Genomic DNA, 22,759 nt, shown 5'->3' on the forward strand with positions numbered 1-22,759 from the left:
AGTCATTGCAGTGCCCCTTTAAGGAGCTTTGCCCCTAAAAAAAACATAATTGCATTTCAATATAGTCTGCAGCAAAGCAGAGCAGATATGTAGCACTCTTTGTCCAATGAACCAATTAGCAGGCCCGCTGAACCCCATGGCAAAACGGCAGGACTTGTCAAGATAGCATTTGGTCTTTCATCCATTCCAGGAGTTTGCCGTTCCCGACAGAATGCGTCTTTATTGAGCTGTGGCAGCACTCTTCCTTACTGCCCACACATCACTAACACCTTTGCAATGTTTGTGCCCAATGGCTCTACATTTTGCGTCAACTACTACATTGCCAAGGGTAGCTTAGTTTCTGTAGTGCTCAACCGCTGTCAAAGCTACTTGCTCGAGCGAATGAGATGCAAGACGAAGCTACGTGCTCTTGCAGCAGCGTGAGGCTACAGCACTGTGGAAGACACGCTAGCCTCGACACTGCAGTACAAAATAGCCGACGCCGAGTATAGAGCTCTAGCTGCGTTGCGCCAAGACCTGCAAAAGAGCCATCACGGCTCCTACGGAGCAACTTGAGCCAATAAATAACAAGCATTTCACACTTCCATAGCTTAAAATGTTTATTCATACTACCTTTGTACAAAAAAACACTGAACAAAATTTATACGAAGGAATGAAAACAATTTCTTTTTTTTTCCAATGGCATCTACTTGAGCGGTGGGCTGAGCCAGCACAAATAAATAGCCAAAAATGCATACCTATACATAAATATAAACTGAAAGACACAAGAAACAGCAAAACACAAGCGGTATTCTTTGGCCGTGCGAGAGAAATTATCCGCCTTATATCTTTGCATCGAGGTTTCAATGGCGCCGCTGCACAAACACGACTCTTCTCGGCGCATTTAAATTGCTCCTAAACACCATTCACACAGTGAAAAAAAAAGCACCTCAGCAGAGCCCTGCTACGTGTGCTCGTAGGAATGTTGTCTGACGGGCGTACTGATTGCAACGTGAAGCGCAGGTAGGTCAGACTGAGATAGCTATGGCACCAGTCAAGTCCCAATACAGAGCTGAAAGAAGTTCTTCGGTTGCGACATGTTTGTGACCACACTGTGACTGTTGCAGTAAAGGCCTGTTCACAGATACACCATAGCGCTAATTCGGCACACTAGCAAAAGTGCAAACTTTGCACTATGTTAGCACTGTATCGGCGCTCAGACGCGTGTCATGCTGCCTTTTCTTGCATACACACAGAATGCAGCGCTGATGCAGCCCCGAGATACGTGTGTGAACCAGCCTTAGGGCCGGTCCACACTAGTGCGGCGCTCTATCATATATAACGTAAAAAGTCAGTGCCACATAAGCAGGGTCAGTGCTGTTTCCAGTGCCCACTTTTAGCGCTGAAGTAGCGCTCAGGTGTATGTGTGAGCGGGCCTCGAACTTTCAGATTCCTCGGCCATGGCAAACGACGGACTTTAGAAAATCCCGCCTCGATCGTCGGAGAGTCGAGGCAACCGGCATAAAAACGACACATTACTGGCACAATTACACGAGATGGCATTCTTGAAAAGCACTACACAGTTAACGAACACGTCCTGCACCGAATAAACGAGGGTCCTTTGAGCGCTTTGTCCGGCTTGCACGCGAGCAAACCCTCCACTTGTTCCCCTTCCTGGAGATACGCTCTCAACCGGGCAGGTCTATCGGAGCCGCTGCTCGTCGGCACACCCGCATGGGAAGAGCAGAGGCGAAGGGGGAGACGTCGGTTCGCCCGACCACGGGTCCTCTTGCTGCGGGCGCGGCAGCAGCAATGCTTGGCGAGACCTCAACCCTCTAAAAGAGCCCTTTCTTCTTTTCCTTACGCTTTTCCTTCCCGTCCAGTTGTCTGCAAAAACAGTTGGGCTGTGTTTAGGGGGGTGCCTCTCTGGGCCAGTAGGCTGCTCCGTGGCAGACAAGCTGCTCCCTTCAACCACGCAAGGGCTTCCAGGAACAGATGGGCCTCGGTGCACACACCTTGGATTTCAATGGCTTCAAAACCATGCACAGGCCCCCAGCACGAAAAAACAGGGTTTTTCTTCCCTTTGAACCAAGAAGATTCCTCGTCCCTCCGAGAAGGTTTCTCAGAGGGACGGAAGGTTTCTTGTTTCCCGGCCCGCTAAAAGACCGCCACAAAAACCAGCGCATCCAAGTGGAGGGTTCACCCAATCAACTAGATTACGATAAAACTGCACTCGTCACTAATTACAGCGGGACAACCATGCTGGAAGAGACGTGCGTGCACCAAAGTTGTCTATTTCCACTGCAATCGCATCTTAGAGGTCACACTTAGAGGTGCTTCAAAGCTTGAGAGAAAAAGTAGGTCAGGAGAGCTGGCAAGGTCAGGATGCCAGACACAATTCACTTGGTAAACATCACAACATGCTGCACACCGTCGCACATGACAGGGCACTCGCGAGACACAAGCAGCGAGGCCTCGGAAAGCTCCAGCAACGGATGCAAAGCGTGTGACAATGTTGCAAAGAGGCAAACAAGTTGGGCCATGAAACAACAATAATCGGCCGATTATCAATGATCAAAGCTCAGTTAAGGAAACAATTCTCCTCCAGTAACTCACTAGCTATCAACCGACTTCCACTGCCCTCTCTGCACCAAACTAACGCCCCATTCTTTAGTGTCTAGTTGCACAGTTCTAGCTTGGTGGCAGAGCAAGCGCCAGCATTAAACCTGTTTGAACACATTCAGCCCCCATCCAAGCACTTGCCCGTTGAATCCCCAGGCTTCCGACGTAGAATGCCCTTTGCAAGGTAGCACATGACTGTTTGTGCACACCAGGTTTGTAAAACAAAATATATATATATATATTTTGCTGGCTTTGGCTTTTTTGTTTGATACATAAAAAAGCTTTGGAATATAAGAGGAAACAAAGAGAGGTGACTAGAGCAGATTTCAACACTTCAGCTTCAGCTGTGCAGTTAAAACAAAATAACTTTGAGAAGGCTTGTATGTACATGCATTTTCTGCATACCAAAAGGTGCAACAACAAGTAACAAGGCGGCCAAGCAACATGCCGAACCTATAACAAAAGCTTCCTCAAAAAAAAGGAAGATAACAGAAAGGTGCTCGAAGAAGGGGGAAAAAAAAACGAGAAGCAGCAAACGAAGGCAAAACAAAAACCAAAAAGAAACGGAAGAGCGGGCCAGAACACGCCGAGAGGGGACGCTCCGACGCAGCCTTTGGACCCGACGGACGGCTAAGGGCGTTGTCCACGAGCCCCTACATCTGCTTGCAGTTTTTTTTGAGCGGCTCGGCGTACTGCGTGCATTTGCGTCTACCCAAGTGGTCTTCGGACACAGACCTTCGCAATCTGAAACAAGAAGAGCCCCGCTGTAGCTGACGCTGTCTGACGCTGCCTCCCCTCCCCCCGGGGCACAGGCACGACCGAGGGTGCAAGATGCAAACGTCCGGCGTCCCCCCGCGGATACTGTGTCCCCCCCAAGCGCCCCGCTGTCTTTAGTGTCTGGGATGCGTCTCCAACTGGTGTGTTTAGCATCTCGTACTGCCCGTGCATCGAAAGTGGTCCTGAAGTGGCAACAAATGACGTCGCAGGAGCTGGCTTGTCACACTGTTGGATGTTGCGATCCTGGCGGTCACTTGCCAAAGGCCCCGCAAGAAGCCCGTGTCGTGGCATCCCAACTCCTCTCTCTTTAAGCATGTGTCTAGCATATTTGTCGTAATATAGACCATTCCACTATGGGCTCTGGATGGGGCCATTTTGTTTGACTGAAATGCCATCCACACACACATGGGCATTTCAATGGATTCTGCAAAGAGGGAAAGGGTATGCATCCAATCCCCATGGCAGATGAAAAGATTGGGCCATTCTCAACGTTTGGGCGATTACAGGGGGCTGTACCGCGGGAACAGCCCAAACGTCGTGGTTCCCTTTCCCTCTCCTTTCACCCAAATGAAGTAGCCTACACATATTTAAAAGTTAAAATTTTCCGCAGCAGACTGTTTGCCCTTTTTTGTTTGGCAACAAACTATGTGGCAAGGTCTATTGGGTAGCCTCGGCACACTTCCGGTTCCCATTTTTTTTACTCATCATTCTTTTATCACGAGAGTGAATTAAGTCTGACAGTGCTATAAGTGGCCATCCCCAGAAGATAGCGTGTATATTTGACTGCGCAAATACTGCGAACCCCGCCGTCTAGTCCAGAACCGGAAGTCGTTGGGGGCTCTTCGCACACTGGCGCCACCATGTTTCAACCCACGTGAGAAAGAGCGATCACTAGGATTTGCCATTTTGTAGATCGCTCCTATGTCGAGACACAATGAATTTTGTGAATGAGAAAGTATCTTATTAATTATTTATGTTGAAACAGGCCCCTTTGTGAGCTAATAAAGAAGACATATGTCAAGATGTGTTGCATGAAAATTTTTTGTGTAACCTAACGAAGAGAAAACTTTTTCTTTTCCTTTTCCATCTGATATTTGCTTTTGCAGACCATGCATCAAGTTGTTTAACTCTTGCGCAAGAGTTGCATTGACGTCAGAACGACGCCAAGCTATGACTGGCTTTGACTGAAAGGATAGTGGGTAGGTCTCAATGCCAGATGCCTCGAGATCAACCCACTACTTTTTAAGAGCGCAGCTCTTAAGTGCCCATTTCTGGGTTGAGCGGCGTCAGCGTAACCACGTGCGTTGCATCATGGGACGTTTTCCCCGTTAAATTCCTCTGCTAAACTTAGAGGGTTAAGTTTCCCCGCTAAATTTAGTGGGGAAATTGATGTCATGTGACCTCAACACTAATTCGGTTTCCCCGCTACATTTAGCGGGGAAAATGACGTCACGACTTCATGTCGCGTCACCCATTACAAATTCAGCGACAGGAGGAGAGAAGGAGCAGGAGGGGAGGAGGACGAGGAGGAGAGAAGGGAAGGGTATGGAGGAGGAGGTGCATACCCTCCCCTCCTCCTACTCAAGAGCTGCACTCTAGTTTCGGATTACAGAGATTTGCAAACATCTTTAATTTGTTTTCAATCAGACAATAAGAGCTTGGCATTCCGACATTCTTGCAACTCCTGTGCAAGAAGCAGACGAACTTGCGGTTCGCATAGTCTGGAAAATATGGCACCGTTAAGCTGCAGAGACCCTTGCACCAGAACAGGTGCCTGCCGCATCGACCTGCACTGCCGTGTCACCACCAGGATAGCGGCTGAAACTGAGAGACCACCTCCGAGGACGCGGTAAATGCGCCTGTTGGAGACGCGTTCCAGGCGCCATCCCCCCCCCCCCCCGTCACACTCACTCTTTCGAGTTGCTGTCGACGGCCATCTTGCGGAAGACGTCGTCCATGTCGCGGTGGGCCAGGTCGAAGGCTGCCTTCTCCTTCTCGAAGTTCCTCCGCTTCTCCTCCAGCTCCAGCTTCTGCTGCTCCAGGCTCTTCTTCATCTGCTCGTGCCTCCGTTGCAGCTGCAACCGCACCGCGCCAAAGAATGAGAACGCGGGCCGGTCAACGGCAGTCTCGTCCGTCGCGAGTTAGGAATTGCCGGACAAGCTTTTGCAGGGCAAACGCTAGGAATAACATCTCCCATATAACGTAAAAATTGCGTTGTGCCCAGTGGGCGTCGGGTTTACCCCACTGTAGATGAGAAATTTAGCCAGTACAGTTCCAGAGTTACGACCAAACAGCCCCGAGGAGGCCGAAGAGCGGTTGATTCACAGCGCAGCTTATTCAGTGCCGCTAGTTCTGGCCAGACTCATGATAATGTGCGAGAGGTGCAATTTAAAAATCGTCGACCACAATCCTTAGATTCCTAGGTGAAATATCACTAATGAGAGTTTTCTTTTCAAATGCCTTCAATGGCATCACATAAAATTTTACCCATTAGTGGCAAACCACAACTATACCCCACAGCTGAAACAACAATTTGACGGCGAGAATCAAGTAGCGCTAAAAATGCATTTGCTATCACCGATCAAGCCCAGATGCACGATGGATGTGCCGCGATCTTGCGGTTTTTTTGAACGCATTTGGTTTGGCCAGCAATACAGTATAGACCACTTACAACGTAACCGCTTATAGTGCAGGACCGGGTATAACGCGGCTTTTTTAAACCACCGGTTCGCCTCCCATAGAACTCCATGTAATTACATACCGCTTAAAATGCAGGCGCGCAAAGGGAAATACCAGTTATAGTGCGGTTTCTAGAACAGCCCGCCGAACGCGCAGACTAGATAACGGCACTAGCAGCAAGCGGCCCTCGCAGGGCAAGGAGGTTGCTCGAAGAAGCGGGGAGAAGCGAAGAGAGAGGCTTCAGTTGCCATAACGACGGAGGGACACATGCACGTGTCGTTCCCGCTGCGCTGGAAACGTGCTGGAAACGACGACCAACTCTATAGCTGGAAACAACCCAACGACAGACCAATCGCAGGTCGAGGAGAAGTGTTCGCGCGTTGCATGCCGGTCGCGGGCCGGCTTTTTCTATCCGCGTAAAAGCGCTATCCTTGACAGTGAATTTTCGTTGTGTGTCGCTATGATAACCCAGCACGTACTAGAAGGAAAGATCCAACAACTCATGCGGCAATGTCGTGGCGGCACTCTCAAGACGGCAGAAACGCCCGAGTCGTCGTGTTTGTTTACTTCGACTACAGTGGTGCTTTCTAAGCATTTGTGTTCTCGAACATCGCCCGGATTTCTTGTTTGGAGCATTTCATGCCTGTGTTAAAGTTGAATGTATCACTGGCGTGTACCATATAAAGGATGTGAATTTTCACACGTTTTCATCGCCGGAGAAAAGTGATTAGGGTTAGCAACCCTGAACGCTCGCAACGTCCGTCCGCAACCCGCGACGCCGTTAAAAGGCTGTGCCAGGCAAAAGTCGCTCATTTCTTTCAAAATGTGTGACACTCTTGAGAGAGAAGTGTACTAGTCCGGTGAAATAAAGACTTTCCTCAAACTAAGCTTCATTTTTCATGTAAAATAAAATAAATTGTTTTACGAAGGTAAGTTGTCTCATGGCGTGTATTTTGGCCTGAAAAATTGATGTTTTGGTTATAGCGCAGTACCGCTTATAGTGCGGATTTTCGCGACTCCCGCGACATACGTTATATGCGGTCTACACTGTACCACAGTCGCAGACCACAAGTGCCGTGACAATGCACTTTTGGTGCTGCTTGAATGGCTCCACGGAATGGTACTGTTAGCTGCAGTCAAATTGAAGAGTGAGACGGAGCGTACAACATGTAGCCTATTTATGGTCATTACTCGTTCTAAAAAGAAAAAAAACCATTACATTCGTCCGTGGCCGATTTCTCTATCAAAATCGGTATCAAGGATTGATTACCTCGAAACTATCGCCGACACCACGAGAAGCAGAGGAGAAGCCCTTTTCCTCGTCCGGCGGCGCCATCTGGTGTCAGCTATAGTTCCGAGGTAATGGATATTTCATAACAATTTTAGTAGAGAAATCGGCCCTGCATGAATGTAAAGTTTTGTTTCTTAGGATGCTTAGAGCCTGTAGATTGAGTTATGACCATCAATGAACTATCGCAGAAAGTGGTTTCGTGCCCCTTTAAGGGAACGCAAATCAATACATAAAGAAACGAGCCGGCAGGGGCAACTCACGTCGGCCTCGGACTCCTTGAGCTTGTGCATCTTCTCGCGCACCTTCATCTCGAAGACCTGCTCCATCTCCTTCTCCATGCGCTGCATCTTGGCCTCGTGCTCCTTCTTCTCCTCCTCCATCTGGGCCAGGGGGTTCCTGCCGGGACACACCCGCAAGCACGCACGGGGGGGCCTTGCAGCAGGCTGGCTCACCCCTCCCCGCCCCTAACGCGCCAAGGCCCGCCTCATCCGACGATGAGCCAGGAAGGACGCCACGAGCCGTCTAAGGCCCGCTTCAAATGCGACAACTTTCCCCTGCGCCTGGACATTGCAGCATGCGCAACACTGGCATACACAGGCAGCTGTTGGCGGGTATATAAGAAAAGCGACAGAATAAATATGGTGGCGGAGTTTGAGATGTTCTCCACCCCCGTTTGCTACTTCCTACCACTTTAGAATTCCATTTTCCTGCCCTAGTCCCTGATCTTTAACACTGCATAAAATTAGAATCGCATTCCTTTCCTGAGGATCCGAGGGAACACCCGAGGTAAGTGGGCAAGAGCACCTAAATGACGTTCATATAACAGAAATCAAGCGCCTAAAAAACAAATAAAATATGAATACAAAGCCAACCGAAACACAAAATAATAGACTTCTTCCAGAATCGAAGCAGCCCTAGCAGCGAGGTATCGCACGATGCATCTTGGATATCGGTTGGTCACTAAGCTTCGGTTTTGATTGCGCCAATTCCACTTACGTCATATTGCAGCCAAATACACCGCTCGCATTTTAAAACATGTGACATCTCATAAATTTTTAGCACTGCAAGCATTGCCAAACGACACGGAAGTATTGCTGGAGTGAGTTCCAAACATCTCTGGAGTTTGTGCGTGAGGAAACGTACAGCATCTTCAAAAATTCTTTCATTTGACTAATTTCAGACTAGGTTAATCTTTTGACAAATCTGTTTCTTCTTTTTTACAGAGCTGCTATTTAAAATTGGGTGTTGATCTACAATCATAACGGAAGAAGGTTGATCTACAAGAGTGAGCGACACTTCCCGAGTCCGTCGAGCTAACCCAGATGACCCTCCTAGTGACTGCCAAGACGAGAACGGCTAGGGCGCCTCTTCCGAATGCACTGGCTCTGGCGTGTGCTCGTTGCCTACAGCCCCGCTTTGGCTGTGAGCGCACGCTCGAAGCTCACGGAAAGCCAAAGCGTCATCAAGGTAGGAAGCTTGGCGTAGACGCGGGGTAACCAAGAAATCTCCCAACCGTTCTAGTCTTGTAGGCACCTCTAGCACGCCAATCTCAATGAGCGCGCCGACACAAACGTTGACACACGCACGGTGCACAATTACGAACTCCACACTCCCCACAAATTGAACCCAGCAGAAAACCGAGGAAGCCAAGTTACCAGGCACGGCCCGAGCCAGAGAAGGAGACCGAAAGACTAACGGGCCATTGCAAAAGCCTCAATTCCTTCCGAGCCAACCTTGTTCAAGGTCATACCTGCCCGGGCAAGAAAGTCACAAAAAGCCCGCCGCGGAAGCAAAAACAAAAAAGGGCGAAGGGAAAAAAAAAAAGTGCAGCCACGAACGTTGCGTCGCATGGTGGTTTTCGAAAGTAACAACCAGCAAGGCAAATGCAACAAATGGGGAATCGATACACGCAACGAACGGGAAAACGATACACAAATACCTATGAGAGTTCAATGAGGTACTATTGTATCGCCTAAACCAGTTTTTATCAAGGTGCGGAGTTTTCGCGACCAAGGAATCGGAGGCTACTACTGGGAGTCCCTAGAACCACTAAACGAGCTATGATTAGTCACGAAGCTCGGGAGATATCATCTTGATCAGTCTCGGACTGCCGAAATGCCGAGACGGCATTTCGGATATTCCTAGAAATCGAAAAGGCGCTTCTCCTGCAATTTTGGACCAACTTTCAGACAATTGAAAACACCAATTTCGAGCCCGAAGACGGCCAAAGTTGGGCGAGTCTGAAGTGTAGCTTATTCAATGGCCCTAGGCACCCCCGGTGCCATCCCACTGCAAAACAATTCGGGGGAGACGCCAGCATGCCAAAGCCTGCACCTCTGCCCGCCCACCCATACCCCCCAGGCAGTCATGCACACCATGCCAGTCTCCGCAGAGCACGGCACAAGCTGCGATCGACACGCCGCTACGGTGCCGAGAACGCGTCTTCAACTGGCGTGTCAAAGGCTCGGTCAAACATGGACAACTAAGCTAACTCAGCCACAGAGTTAATATAATAATCTAGAGGGAGAGGTCGTATGCATTGGGGTTGCTTGGAAACGGCAGCGCATAGACGCGGATATCGGCGGTCCTGATGGGCCCGTTTTCTACCTTACTTTGCAGGAAAACACCGGAATAGCGCATTGTATGAAACTGAATAAAGTTGACGAGCGCTCGAGCAATTCCAGCTCGTCGCGGCAAAACGAATGCGCGTAACCTTTTGTCTGCTTTTTTTGTCCGCTCTTTTGTCGCTCTCTTCCTCTTTCTCTCAAGACCATCGATGCCGGAGCTCAGGATTTGCTGCACTCTGCTCCAGTCTTTACTCCCTGAGCTCGGTGTTACAGACTCAGTGCCAACTTCGCACTATATCGGCGCCGTATCGGCATTTCGCCGCACGTCAACCTGCCTTTTTTGACATACACACACAAAGCGGCGCTAACAGTGCATCGACTCGGTGCCGACAGTGGCACCGACGCACCACCGACTCTGCGCTACCTCGGTGACGAGACGCACGTGCTAAACGTTCTCTGAGCATGCAAAACGGATGCCCGTCACGACCCCTTCCGCCGCCGTACTGCTGCTAGAATCGAGGCGGGCACCAGCGGGACCACAAACAAGGATTGGTGGACCACAAACGAGGACGCGGTATGCACGCCAGTTAGAGACGCGTCACAAGCAACGCAATTGGGATGCGGGCGCAGGCAAGCCCGGCAAAACAAACCAGAACGCCAGACGACAAGACGAAGACAACAGAGAAGAAGGACGCCTCAGGGACACAAGAGGGGAAGACTCCAAGCTCAAAAGGTGAAACTTACCAGAACACCATATGAGTGTTCAGTATCCTTTGTGGGCAACCACTAGCAAACAAGCAGTGTGCACCAATTAACAACAGTCCCTTCCGCAACTACAATGCCCGCAACGCGCCTCCTCCGACCGGCGCCTCTGCCGTCCCGTCTCGCTCGTGCTCCCAAAAAGGTCCCAAGTGGAAAAAAATGTGCGGAAAATTTCTAGGCAATCGCGTCGCGTTTGTGAATCGTTCCAGCACTGCGTAAGTTGTAGCATGGCAGCACGTCTAGCCTATTCGACAAGACGCCTACATTCACAGCCCTCGTCGTCGGATAGTTTAACGCGTGGCATGCATACACTTGATATGATAAACCCAGTGATCTTCCAGAACCTTCTAACCGACTCCTCCTCTCCCACCTCGCTTACGTCTCCTCCTCACTCCACGCCCGGTCACGCGACCTCCCCATTAACCGGTCGACGTCGAGCCCTGTGGCCACGCTTTTATCCAGACTTCGCTTTTGGGCTTCACGAAATGCCAAACACCTAGCCAAAAACGTTCAACAGTAAAGTTACGTTCCACGAGTTGGCGTGTCAAGCCACTGGCTGTCACGATCCCGGTGGGTAGTTGTTGAAATGCCAGTAAAAAGGATGCAAGGATCGCCGCCGAAGTGGCGTCCCGCCTCATTCTGCTCTGGCTTCCGTCGACCGTCTGGCTGCGGAGCGATTCGCAGCAGAAGAGGCATCTGCCGCACGCATGTGACGCAACGGGCACAAAACTTTTACGACTTCGTTGGGCGGAAATTGAAAGAGGCATTTGAGGATATGGCAAACACACCGGTCAGAGGCTCGCTCCGGGCATTGCTACGCAACTGAAAGCGGACGGCAAGGTGCTCTCGGCAGCAGAAACTAAATGGCTGCGGCGGCCCTACGACTGAGAAGAGGGGGCGGCGGACGAGGGAAAGAGCACCGCGCAGCCGGGAGAGAAGGGGGCGCCGAGGAAACTCACTTGTTGGACCGGCCGGGGTCTGCCGCGCCCCCGACGCCGGCCAACTTGCGGCACCGGTAGTTCTCGTAGTGCACGCTGTTGGTGATGTCCTTTAGGTCTTGCATGTGGGTCCTGGGGGAGGACAAGCAGAACTTCTGTTACACGGCCTCCCTCCCCGACGAGAGAGGCACGCCACTGGACGAGAACGGTAGGGTCACCCATCAGTGCGTAACATTAGTCACCCATTGGTTCATAACTATGAGCCAAACACTCCTTGTTATGTTTGTAAGGTCTGCAAGCTTCTGCGCCGTTTTATTTCGTCAATGCCTAGGCTGGGAGGGGTTTCCCAACTGCCGTTCGAGGCAGGTATGTATGAAGATTTTGTGCTTACGAGGTTTCCCTTCTTCATGTTGTGAGGGGTCTTGCATCATCTGTTTACATTCATATATTCAATCTTTGTGCATCTTGTGTACTTCGTACTGCTTCTTCTCTTGTTATTTCTATATTTCGATGCGATTGAGAAGATGTAGATCGCTATGTTCCAGTTTTTTAAGTTTAGCCAAATGCATTTTTTCTGTCCATTTATTCGGGTATTTATGTAAACTGTACGGTACCAGTGCCTTGTCAGGCTTAGTCCACAGTACAGTTTAAGCGATAGCTGTGACAAGTCACTGCCAAGTAGTCAGACATCGGCGTCGCGTTCACGGACTCCAAGGTGCGTGAACGAGAGCGCTCAAAACAAAATAGACATCTGACCATTTTGTTCAGAGCACTTTTGTTTCTTCTTTGTTCCAGAGCCCGTGAAAGCGCGTCTTCCCGGCGCAAGCTCTTGGCATTGACGGTGCTACAAGACAGACGCGTAGCCAGGGGGGGGGGAGGAGGAGGCCCGGCCCCCCCCCCCCCCCCCTAATCTGTAATTTTGCTGGGGCCTCCTCTCCCCCCTCCCCCTCATACAGCATTTTGTCATGGGTGGGCCCCCCCGGAACAAAATCCTTGCTACGTGCCTGCTACAAGAGAATTTTGTTATTGGCTATCTCTTTTTTTCCAGACCACACACAAACTAGGCGTTGGATACTACAAAAACCCTAGGTATGGAGTGGGTTCTTAATGCTGTGGTGTAGCTCAATGATAACGCCTCCGCTTCACATGCAGCGGGCCCAAGGTGATTCCCGTAGGCGGCTAGCAATCTTTTTCGAGGATCACCAACTACTATACTACAGCATCAACAAGGGACGTCATTTCCAGTGGGGGAAATAACCCATAACAACTATTGCTATAAAAAAAAAAAATATTTGAGAAGCTTTTATTAGGGTGCCTCACGCACCTGAGCAGCATGTTGCGCAGGGCAAGGTAGTCACAGTGCTCCATGTTCTCCACTGCAAGGGAAACGGTGGGGTGAGCGCCGGGGGCGAGCGGGGACGGGCGGCGGTCACCCACCCTCTGCGACCCCCCAGGGGTACTTGCGGCCGCGCACCCGCTTGCCGTTCACCTCCACCACCGTGTTGCTGCCCACCACCGCAAAGGGCACCCGCTCCTGGGAACAGGCCCCACAAGGGCCACGTGCCCCGACTCCCTCAGGCCACCACAAAACTGCCGTACGACCACGGTGCCTGCAACGCCTCTCCGACCAACACTTATGGCGTCCCGTCCCACACTACGCGTCGAAAGCGGTCCCGAAGTGGCAACAGACGACGTCGCAAAAGCCCGGAGTGTCATGGCCTCGGACATCGCCGTCCGCCAAAAAAGTAAGAGCATATAAGAGTGTCGTCATCGTCGCAGCGTCCCAACTACTCATTGCCAAAGCTTCCGCGAGCTGTCAAGCTGGAAAGTGATTGGCAGCAGAACGGGGGTCGGCCACAACCACCGTCGCCACTGCGACGTCGCCGGGATCGCGGCTGGCAACAACACAACACTTTTACGACGTCGTCGGGAGGAAATCGAGGGACCACTTTTTGGGATGCGGGGGAACACCGGTCAGAGATACATTCCACGCACCATAGTAGAACAAACAAAGCTACAGTCAAACAAGAAAAATAAAACAACAGGGTTTAGGGCACTCCCTTGACCTCTGCAGAATGCATTAGCAATATCTTTGCACATCTGGGCCACGCAACGTGTCACGTTGTTACGTGATATCACGGTGTCGAGTCGCAATTCCTTGCGATGCCACGTTCTGTAACATGGCATCACGTTGCACGACGCCGAGAGGCGAGGAACAAGAACCTTTACTTCGCTTCCGTTAAAATGGGTTCTGCTTTACTGAGAAAATAAAACAAATCGCCCCATACCTTACACCTCTCCAAACATGGAATGGAAGAGTAATCAAGCACATACTGGCCCACGGTGCATGGCGAGATTTGTCTGTGCCAACACTCACCCTGAGGGGCTTCTGGCGCTTGTTCTCCTCCTCGTCATCGCAGTCGGGGAACTCGTAGAGTCGGATTTTGTGCTGAGTCATCTCGTTAAGAATCTGCAATGAGCGGCGCGACAAGCAGTTCTTGACAGATATCTGCAAATGTTTTCGGTTTCGAATTTCAATCGAATATCAGTCGACCGAAACATTCTGTTCGACTTTTGCTTTCAGAGTATTCAAGTTTTCGAGGAATTCAACCTATAAAAATGGTAAAAGCTCGCCAAATTAAGTTCTGAGAGGGTGCTAAAGAAGTTTTCATTAAATGAAGCTTGAATATAAAAAATCTGATGAAAAAATGCCTTATTAAACACCGGGCAGGCCCGGGAACACTTAAAGGGGTACTCTGGTGATTTCTTCATGATCCCCGATTTGCTTGAAATTTCGCTAATCTCGTCAAACAACATCGCCAAAATAGTATCCCAAATATTAGGTCAAAATAATTTTTTTCCCCAAGTTATTGAATTTGCTATTTTGGTCCCCACCGTGTTTTTCAAACTGAAAGTCTGTACTGGCAACAACGAAAAAGTGACGTCAGTAGAAATGCAGGGGTTCACTCTTTGGACTGTAGAATTTGTTCCCGACTGGTTCGAAGAAGTTTCATGGTGTCAAATGAATGCTTTGGAAGCTCGCTCCAGTCCCCGCGCTCCAACACGGAACAAATGACTGCCATATTCTATTTTTTAGACTGCTCGCTCGACTGGCAAGCCTGACTGCCACTGACGTCATGGCACTCAAAAGTGTGGGTATATTTGAATGTTGGTTTTTGCATCATTTTCATTTGCCGATTTCGCAATAACTATTATGAACTTCGCGACACTAAATAGCATATCGGAAAGGGTAAAGGCCGGGGAGTCAGAAAATATAGTTAGTTGAGGTAGCTCAAAAAATCGCCGGAGTACCCCTTTAAAACCAAAACTGCCATTATGTATTAGCCGGAATAACTTGTAATCACTTGTTTATTTTACAAGCTTGGTCATCTTGACAAAGAATGTGTTGAGAATGAGCTGGGCGCATGCTATACATGGGTTGCATGTGACGTCATTCAAAGAGCGTTGTGATGACCACCAGAGAAGAGGGGAAGAGGGAGCTCCCCTCTCATCAGGATCCTCTTTTGTAACTTCCGGATTTGAGCAGACGTTGCTATTTTCCTCCCAGAAGATTATAGAAGACTAACCCCTCACTCAAAATTCTTACAAAAACAACTTCCCTTTCCTACTCTTACATGGTGGTCAAAAGTGACGTCAGTGCAACCCAAGTGTATCTGTGTCACGTCACACAATGTCATGGCAACACATGACACCATGGTTGCACATGGTGCCATGTGACATCACGGTGTATCATAACGTCATAATGTCACCGTCCTTCATGATAGATTTCTCATAGAATTCAGCTGTTAAAACAAACTCGGCGTTAAAACTGGTCACCAGATCTCGCGTGCAGGCACGTCGAAAGCAGAGGCGCAGGACGGAGATGCCGCCGACTTTTCAAACCCGAGGTTGCGCGATCAAACCGGGAGATTTGAAAGGTTACAAAAATTCACATTAGGTTGAAAATCTGACGATAAATTTGACTATGTTCAAATTTGGAATTTGTGTTGCTAAAGTCGCAAATAAAGCTTTTGGCATACCGCTATTGATTTAACTTTCTGGCCATCCTTTGGCATCGTACGTGCAGGCAAAGTCAAAACCGGAGGTGTGACTGTGTTGCCCCGAATGACCCATTCACTGCGCGAGCGTACACGCCCAGTACGCTTGACCAAAGCGCGGTACCCGCTGTTGCAGCTCCTGCTTCGCTCGCTGTCGACGCGACACGAAGCGCAAGTTTTTGGCCCGACACTCACGGTCCTCTTGAAGAGGCTGCACTCCTCGGGTGTCATGGTGTCGGCCTTGGCCACCACGGGAATGATGTTCACCTTGTCGTGCAGGCGCTTCATGAACTCCACGTCCAGGGGCTTGAGCCTGCGCAAAGACCAGCACGGGGCTCAGAACCCGGTCCCAGACTCTGGGGACGCTGTCCCTCGAACGCGTCCTCGACTGGCGTGTTTGGTGTCCTATGCCGCCTGCGCGTCGGAAGGCCTAAAGTAGAGGGATCGGCGGCCAAGCTTTCTAGCGCACCGCGACTCGGAGCACGTTGAGCGAAACCTCCTGCCGTAGAGCCCGGGGTTCGGTCCACATCCTTGCCCATTTTGATCTTGATGGACACTCTGACGGCATGCTGTCGTGTAACAGCTTGGGATCGTGTTACAGACCCCAAGCTAGCAGTAGTAACACACTAACTGAATTCCTCATATCTAGCGTGGACCAGCGTCGCCATACCTCAAAGGCAGACCGACCTTACGCCGTCTAAACACGAATGTCAAATCTTTTTTGTTTTCCCCCAGGTGCCGCCAATTTACGCCACGGGAGTCAATGTGTGGGGCTGTCGGATGCTACAATCCTGGCAGTTGGTCGTAGTGCCGGCGAAAAAGACGGATGAGTGCAAATGGCGCGGTCGTTCCCAGCGTCCAAACTCCTGGGTGATCGAACCTTCGTGAACTGTTGCGCTGGAGTGTGACACACGGCAAAACGGGTGTCTGCAACACCCGTTTTGCAGCAGCAGCAGACATGGAAGCGCCGTGTCTGTTGCTGTGCCACCGTCGGGAGTGTAGCACAAACGGACCGACGCACGTGCAACATTGTTGAGCGGAAATTGAGAGAACACGAACGAGGATTTGGTAAACACAAACAGAAAACGCAGAAACTGAAAAAGAGCTGACATTGTGAGTGCAAGAGGGGTGCAGCTTTTGAGAAACTAACTCTATTATAGAAGTTGATATATTTGTTTTTTATTGGAAAGACATAGGTAAGTATTCTTTCAAATGTAGAACACTATGCGATATAAAAGACTGTTCTCGAAACTTGAGATATTTGTGTAGAGGTCAAGTAACAGAGGTAAAGATGAATTTTGTCTAATTTTGCCAAAAGTTTGGAGGTTCGCGACAGCAATCTTATAAAGTAATTTGTATTAAAAACTTTTTGTGCAGAAGTCGGGCAAACACAGTTCAAAACGAATATCGTAAAATTTTAGCAAACATTTGGAGGTTTGCAACCTCCCTATACTCCGTCTCAATGTAACTTGGCAAACGGCGAATGCTAAGATTCCACTTGGCCAATCAGCGCGCCAGGGGCAGACATGTGACTATAGTCTATCTCACTACTTGTACGCATAAGAGAGAGGAAAGCTGCTTTTGTACGAATTTTGAGCGACAGGCTAATCTCTGATAAGGACGAAACAATTGTCTGGGACACATAAAAGAGGGCCTGGGTAAGTGGAAGGTTCCTCCTTCACCTCTTTCCCAACTGCTTGGGTTACGCTCTCGCTCCCATACTACCACGAGCAATACGAGCTGAAACAACCTTCCAGGCTGTTTCTTGCATGAAACATTTACAGGCTAGGTTTTCAGATGAAATGAAGTGTCAAGGAGCGTAACTGCAAATTTCTCCGCTAAATTTAGCGGGGAAAATAATGTCACATGGCTTCAAGTCCCAAGACCTATACGTAAATTCAGTTTCCCCCTTTAGTGGGAAAATTGATGTCACATGACTTAAACACAAATTCAGTTTCCCTGCTAAACTTAACAGGAAAAATTATGCCACATGACTTTGTGTCACGTGTCCTTTACAGAAATTCAGGTTCCCCCCTAAACTTAGTGGAAAAATTGATGTCACGTGACCTATACGCAAATTCAGTATTCCCGCTAGATTTCGCGGGAAAATTAGCATGCGAAAAGTGGTGTTTACACCACTTACTGACTAGCACTAACTTACCCTAACACTAGAAAACTCTAACTGATACTAACGCTAGTGGTTTAGCACCACTAGCACTATACCAAGAATGTTTCACGTAGTCACACAACTGCAGGGAAATTTGCGACACATTTTTTAAAAGAAGCTTCGGCGAAAACACACGAGGGAACGAAAAGTGGAAACTATGGGCGTAGCAAGAGTTCAGATCCAGTGTTTCAGTTCACGCTTTGGTAAGGTCTGTCACATGCTTCGCTTCCGTCACTCCGACTGGTTCGAGGGGGCCAAAGCATTCGCTCTTCACAGAGTCGCGGTGAAAAGAGGCATAGTTCCAGGCCCCGGGGGCTCACCCGTGACCCGAGGGGGCGATGAAGTAGAGGCAGCAGTGCACCCGTCCGTCGGAGAGCGCCGAGCGGTGCACCCGGGACTCGGCGTCCAGGTAGCGGGCGAACTGGGCCTCGACGTAGTCCGCCACGGGCTGCCAGCACTGGCTGTTGTCCACGGCGTCCCCGAAACCCGGCGTGTCCACCACCGTCAGGCAGAGGTGCACGCTACCCTCGCGCAGCACTACCCGCGTCGTCTCCACCTGCACCGTCTTCTTGACCCGCTGGGAGGGCCCCGGGTACTCGTTCGAGTACACGTCCGTCAGGAACATCGAGTTGAGCAGCGTCGACTTGCCCAGGCCGGACTCCCCTGCAGCCCCGGGGAACGCGTGTCTCAACACGAGGGACGCCAAACTGGCCTTACCGAGGTTACCGCGCCGACTCGGTTGGGAAACTGCTGCGGAGCCTGCACCGAAAAACTGGAACCGACTCCCGATTTCGGCGCTGAGCTATAACTCCTAAGCTGACATCGTGGTGTAAGCTATAACCCTGAACTCAAAACTGATTATGTACCATCACAATCAATATGACCTGAAACAGTCGATCCTTCCTTTTTTTTTTTTCAGTTCTCACAGCCTCTACTGTCTCTTAAGTTTTGTTAACGCAGGACGGACCGTTCAAGCTCATATCAAGTGTGACATCTCACGAGTTTGGACTGACCATCGTAGGGCAGCACCGTCATCGTATCTGGCTCGCCGCGGTTTGGCTCCCACGGACGCGAGGGTTCCTCGTTTCAAAAGCGGGTTTCCCAACAGAGTCGTCCTCGAGAACGTTTGAGCCTTACCGACCACCATGAGAGTGAACTCGAAGCCTTTCTTAACGGCCTTCCGGTACACCTGGTTTGGCAGGCTGGCGAAGCCGACGTAGCCCTCCGCCTCGTGGCGCCCGTTGCTGGCGTACGGCGAGGTGCCACCCTCTCTCGGTGCCGAACCCGGCGGAGGCGCAGCTGCCGGAACCGTGCCGGGCACCGGGGGACCCTCGCGGAAGAACATCTCCCGCTTGGAAGAGAGCGGCTGCGAGAGAGGAGACGACATGTGCGGCCCTCGTTGAGAAGTGTGGGAAGAGCTTGGGTCATTGCTTTGCCACACACTTGCTGCAGCAACGAAGCATTTACCGAATGGATGAAACGGGCAGATAATGTGTCATAGGTGAAACGTTGCCCAGATCTATTTTGTTGACCTAATATTTCATATGTCATCAAAACTAAACCTATCTTCCTAAAAAAGATGGTATATGTAAATTTTTTCACTAAAAAAGTTGACTGGAGGGGTAGCTCCCTTGCATACCCTCCCCCCCCTCCCCCATAAATCTGCTCCTGGTTCCTCCAGACTCGGTGAACAGCTGTGCCAGCAGGACACATTTTCTGCAGTTCACAGCATTTGCTGTACCGAAAATGTAGGTTTCCCTCCAGTTCCAGTCTGCTTTGAGACATTCTTTTTACCTGGATGAAAGCTACCCTTTGCTTCCGTCCTAAGACAGAGGATTGGAGTGTGCTTATCACGTGGGTCCGGACAGTCACCCGCACATTCTACTGGCTGTCGTCAAGGCCTCAGCTGTTGTTGTCAGTCCCCAACCGCCCAAAGATAAGGCGAAAAGGCGACAGCAAGGAGGTGAAGAGGAAAGCCTTGCTGTTTGCATGGTTAATGCCCTCACTGAAAACATATGTGCACACCGCAAAGTTTTTTTGAGAAGCATACTCGCTTTTTTTTTTTTTTTTGTTGCTGTGCATGGCATTTGCTGTCTTGTTTGGACAGTCCTTAGCCAGAACCCTAGGATTTCAAACAGGCTGCATTGTATGTAGTCACCGCTCGCTTTGATCTGCTCCACTTTAAAAAAAGAGAATACAATTTCGATTTCCAGCTTGCAGCAAGCCTCGTCGGAACGGCCATTGGCCCATCGGGCAACCGCTTCCGGCTCTCGGCGGGGACCATAGCAGACGGACTTTATCGTGTGGAGAAACGGAGGTGTGGCGAGTTCAGGCAAACGCATGGGCTATTTCACTGTGCTTTTCGATGGGTGGAACGCAAATAAAAAGAGCTTTAAATAGGGGTTAAACGCAGATGGCTAATTTTCTCCTTGTTTTAAGATCATAATTTGAATTTAACTTTTTTTTTTGGCAACATGGGGCTTTAATCTATACTTCGTATTGCCTTACAATGGACGATAGAGGATGTTACCAGCCATCCCATCCAGAGCATTGAACGTATCAGGTGACCATGCTCACTGCATTTTGCAGAGTGCAAGTTTGTCTGCTTCGTTTGCAGGGGTTGTGGTGACGTCAGAACGCCGAGCTCTAATTGGTTCTGAATGAAAGATAGTGGGTAACCTCGAGGCAGCTTGCTTTGACGTCTACCCACTATCCTTCAATCAGAGCCAATCAAAGCTCAGCGTCTTTCTGACGTCACCACAACCCCTGCGCAAGAAGCAGACAACTTGCTCTCCGCATACCAATGTGTCAAAAGAATAAGCCAGGGAAGCGGACAGCGAAGAGGGAAAAAAACAACACTCACGACTGTGGGCGTGTCCAGGCAACACGGGTGCCCCGGCGATGCCGACAGCATGCAAGAGAAGGTGAGGCATAGTGAGTGGACACCCACCGCCTCCCAGAGGCTGGAGGGGAAACACCTTAGCCACAAAATGCGCTTGTTCCACGCTCTAATATAGTTCACGGTAGCAAAATACTGACATATCTTTTGCCGAAATACTTACCAAATGGTGAACTCGGCAGTAATAAACCCCCGGTCATTTTGGCACCATCTGTCGAAAATCTGAGGCAACAGTCCTCAAGGATGGTGGCACGTCTCAGGCTCGAGAGTAATTTTAGCAACAAAGAGTGTCCATGGTCGGAGATAAGCAGCTCGAGCGCACACTAGGTTCTTTCGCGTATGTCCCCTTTTCTTTCACACCATCAATCCGACGCTTAAAGGGGTACTCCACAAGTTTTTTCATTGTCTCCGATTTGCTTGAAATTTTACTAAACTAACCAACAAACATCGTGAAAATAGTATCCCAAATATTAGGTCAAAATATTGCTTTTTTGCAAAGTTATTGAATTTACAGTTATGGTCCTCACCGTCTTTTTCAAGCTCGAAGTCTCTACTGGCAACAATGAAAAAGTGACGTCAGTAGAAGGCAGGGGTTCGCTTTTTGGGCTGTAGATTTTGTTTTAAACTGATTCGAAGCAGTTTCATGATGTCAAATGAATGCTTGGGAAGCTCGCTGCAGTACCCGCGCTCCAGACGGAACAAATGATTGGCATATACTATTTTTTGGCTGCTTGCTCGACTGGCAAGCCTGCCTGCCACTGACGTCACGGCACTGAAAAGTGTGCGTATATTTGAATGTTGGTTTTTGCATCATTTTCACTTGCCGATTTCACAATACCTATTATGAATTTCGCGATTCTAAATAGCATACCGAAGAGAGTAAAGGCCGGGGAGTCAGAAAATATAGTTAGTTGAGGTAGCTCAAAAAATCGGTGGAGTACCCCTTTAAAGGAGCTGTGCAACAATTTCCGTGCTTTGCTTAAATAATTTGGGAGTTGGTGTCTCGACCTTTCTGAAGTAAAGAACAAAAAACCGCTTTTGCCTGCATGTCCTAGTTTTTATTTTCAAAATGGACAAAGGCTGCGGTTTTCGGCGCCTCTCAACTCCTTCACCATCTTCAGTCACGTGTGCTAAGACGTCAATGGGGGTCGTGCGGGGTTCCGGTGAAGCTCTCTCTCTAGAGCCATCAGTGAGCAGCGAGAACTCACCCCCTCGCGACCGCGTGACCACCTGCTGGCGCAGCACGAACAATATGGTGAAAGGAGGAAAGTCTCATATGGGTCCGGCCATCCCCGTCCGGCTCTGTCTCCTTTCCCCTCCGGCTTCTGGCGGCTGTTCGCGGTAGCAGGTAGAGCTGACAGTTTTGTGGACCCAGGTAGATGGCGCCACTAAAACTCCGTATAATAAAAGTTTCGTCGATGATACCAGGTTTTTGATGCATCTATAATTATGTTGGAATGACAAGATTTATAGAAAAGTTACCTTTTATCGAGCAGGTATTCGCACAACTTTCTATAAGACCCCCATTGACGTCATGCAGCGTGCTTCTCATGGCCACCGCTCGCGCCTGCAGGTCGGGGAACATTCCAATTTTTCCCTCGCGATTACGCGGCGGAACCGCAACATTTCGAAAGAAGGAAGTGTGTTTTCTGTCCTTTGTGACAAGATAAACAATGTCAAATGTAGAAGGTGCCAATTCTTTCAACGTTAAAATCGTTGCCCAGCTCCTTTAAGGAAACCGCAACGCCACAGACGTGCCACCATTTTTGAGCCGTGCAGCCCGAGATGACTGACAGTTCCAACAAACTATGTCCCCTCCCCCTCCCCTCCTCCCCCCCTCCAAAAAAAACCTATCAAATAAAAATAAAAGTTGGGCAGATTTTGTTTCCACACAATTCCTTTAATGGGAGTATCCGGGGCTTGTGTGTTCTGTTAGTACCTCATCCAACTCTCCTGTGACAAGCAAAAGCTACAGACCACCGAAGACCCATGCAAGGTGGCCAAACAAGGGTGAACGGCA

General features: G+C 49.7%; 1 protein-coding gene across 3 annotated transcripts in view; it reads right to left on the reverse strand.

Annotated features, from left to right (window-relative positions):
- Nucleotides 1–581: 581 nt before the first annotated feature.
- LOC8029910 (septin-7) overlaps nucleotides 582–22,759 on the reverse strand; it is a 30,191-nt gene continuing 8,013 nt past the window's right edge. The window contains exons 3-13 of one of the 3 annotated variants that reach the window (XM_040207303.2): nucleotides 20,704–20,705; nucleotides 18,978–19,206; nucleotides 18,161–18,503; nucleotides 15,869–15,986; nucleotides 13,993–14,085; nucleotides 13,053–13,149; nucleotides 12,940–12,991; nucleotides 11,637–11,747; nucleotides 7,609–7,744; nucleotides 5,290–5,453; nucleotides 582–3,345 (exon numbers count right to left, since the gene is read on the reverse strand). In XM_040207303.2, coding sequence (XP_040063237.1) covers nucleotides 3,255–3,345; nucleotides 5,290–5,453; nucleotides 7,609–7,744; nucleotides 11,637–11,747; nucleotides 12,940–12,991; nucleotides 13,053–13,149; nucleotides 13,993–14,085; nucleotides 15,869–15,986; nucleotides 18,161–18,503; nucleotides 18,978–19,206; nucleotides 20,704–20,705 — 1,436 coding nt within the window. In that variant the 3' untranslated portion in view covers nucleotides 582–3,254. The remainder of the gene's footprint in view (nucleotides 3,346–5,289; nucleotides 5,454–7,608; nucleotides 7,745–11,636; nucleotides 11,748–12,939; nucleotides 12,992–13,052; nucleotides 13,150–13,992; nucleotides 14,086–15,868; nucleotides 15,987–18,160; nucleotides 18,504–18,977; nucleotides 19,207–20,703; nucleotides 20,706–22,759) is intronic. The other 2 variants (XM_040207305.2, XM_040207304.3) reach the window with 2 other exon arrangements.

The sequence above is a fragment of the Ixodes scapularis genome, unplaced genomic scaffold (genome assembly GCF_016920785.2).
Source record: "Ixodes scapularis isolate PalLabHiFi unplaced genomic scaffold, ASM1692078v2 PGA_scaffold13__105_contigs__length_92229423, whole genome shotgun sequence".
Lineage (NCBI taxonomy): Eukaryota > Metazoa > Arthropoda > Arachnida > Ixodida > Ixodidae > Ixodes > Ixodes scapularis.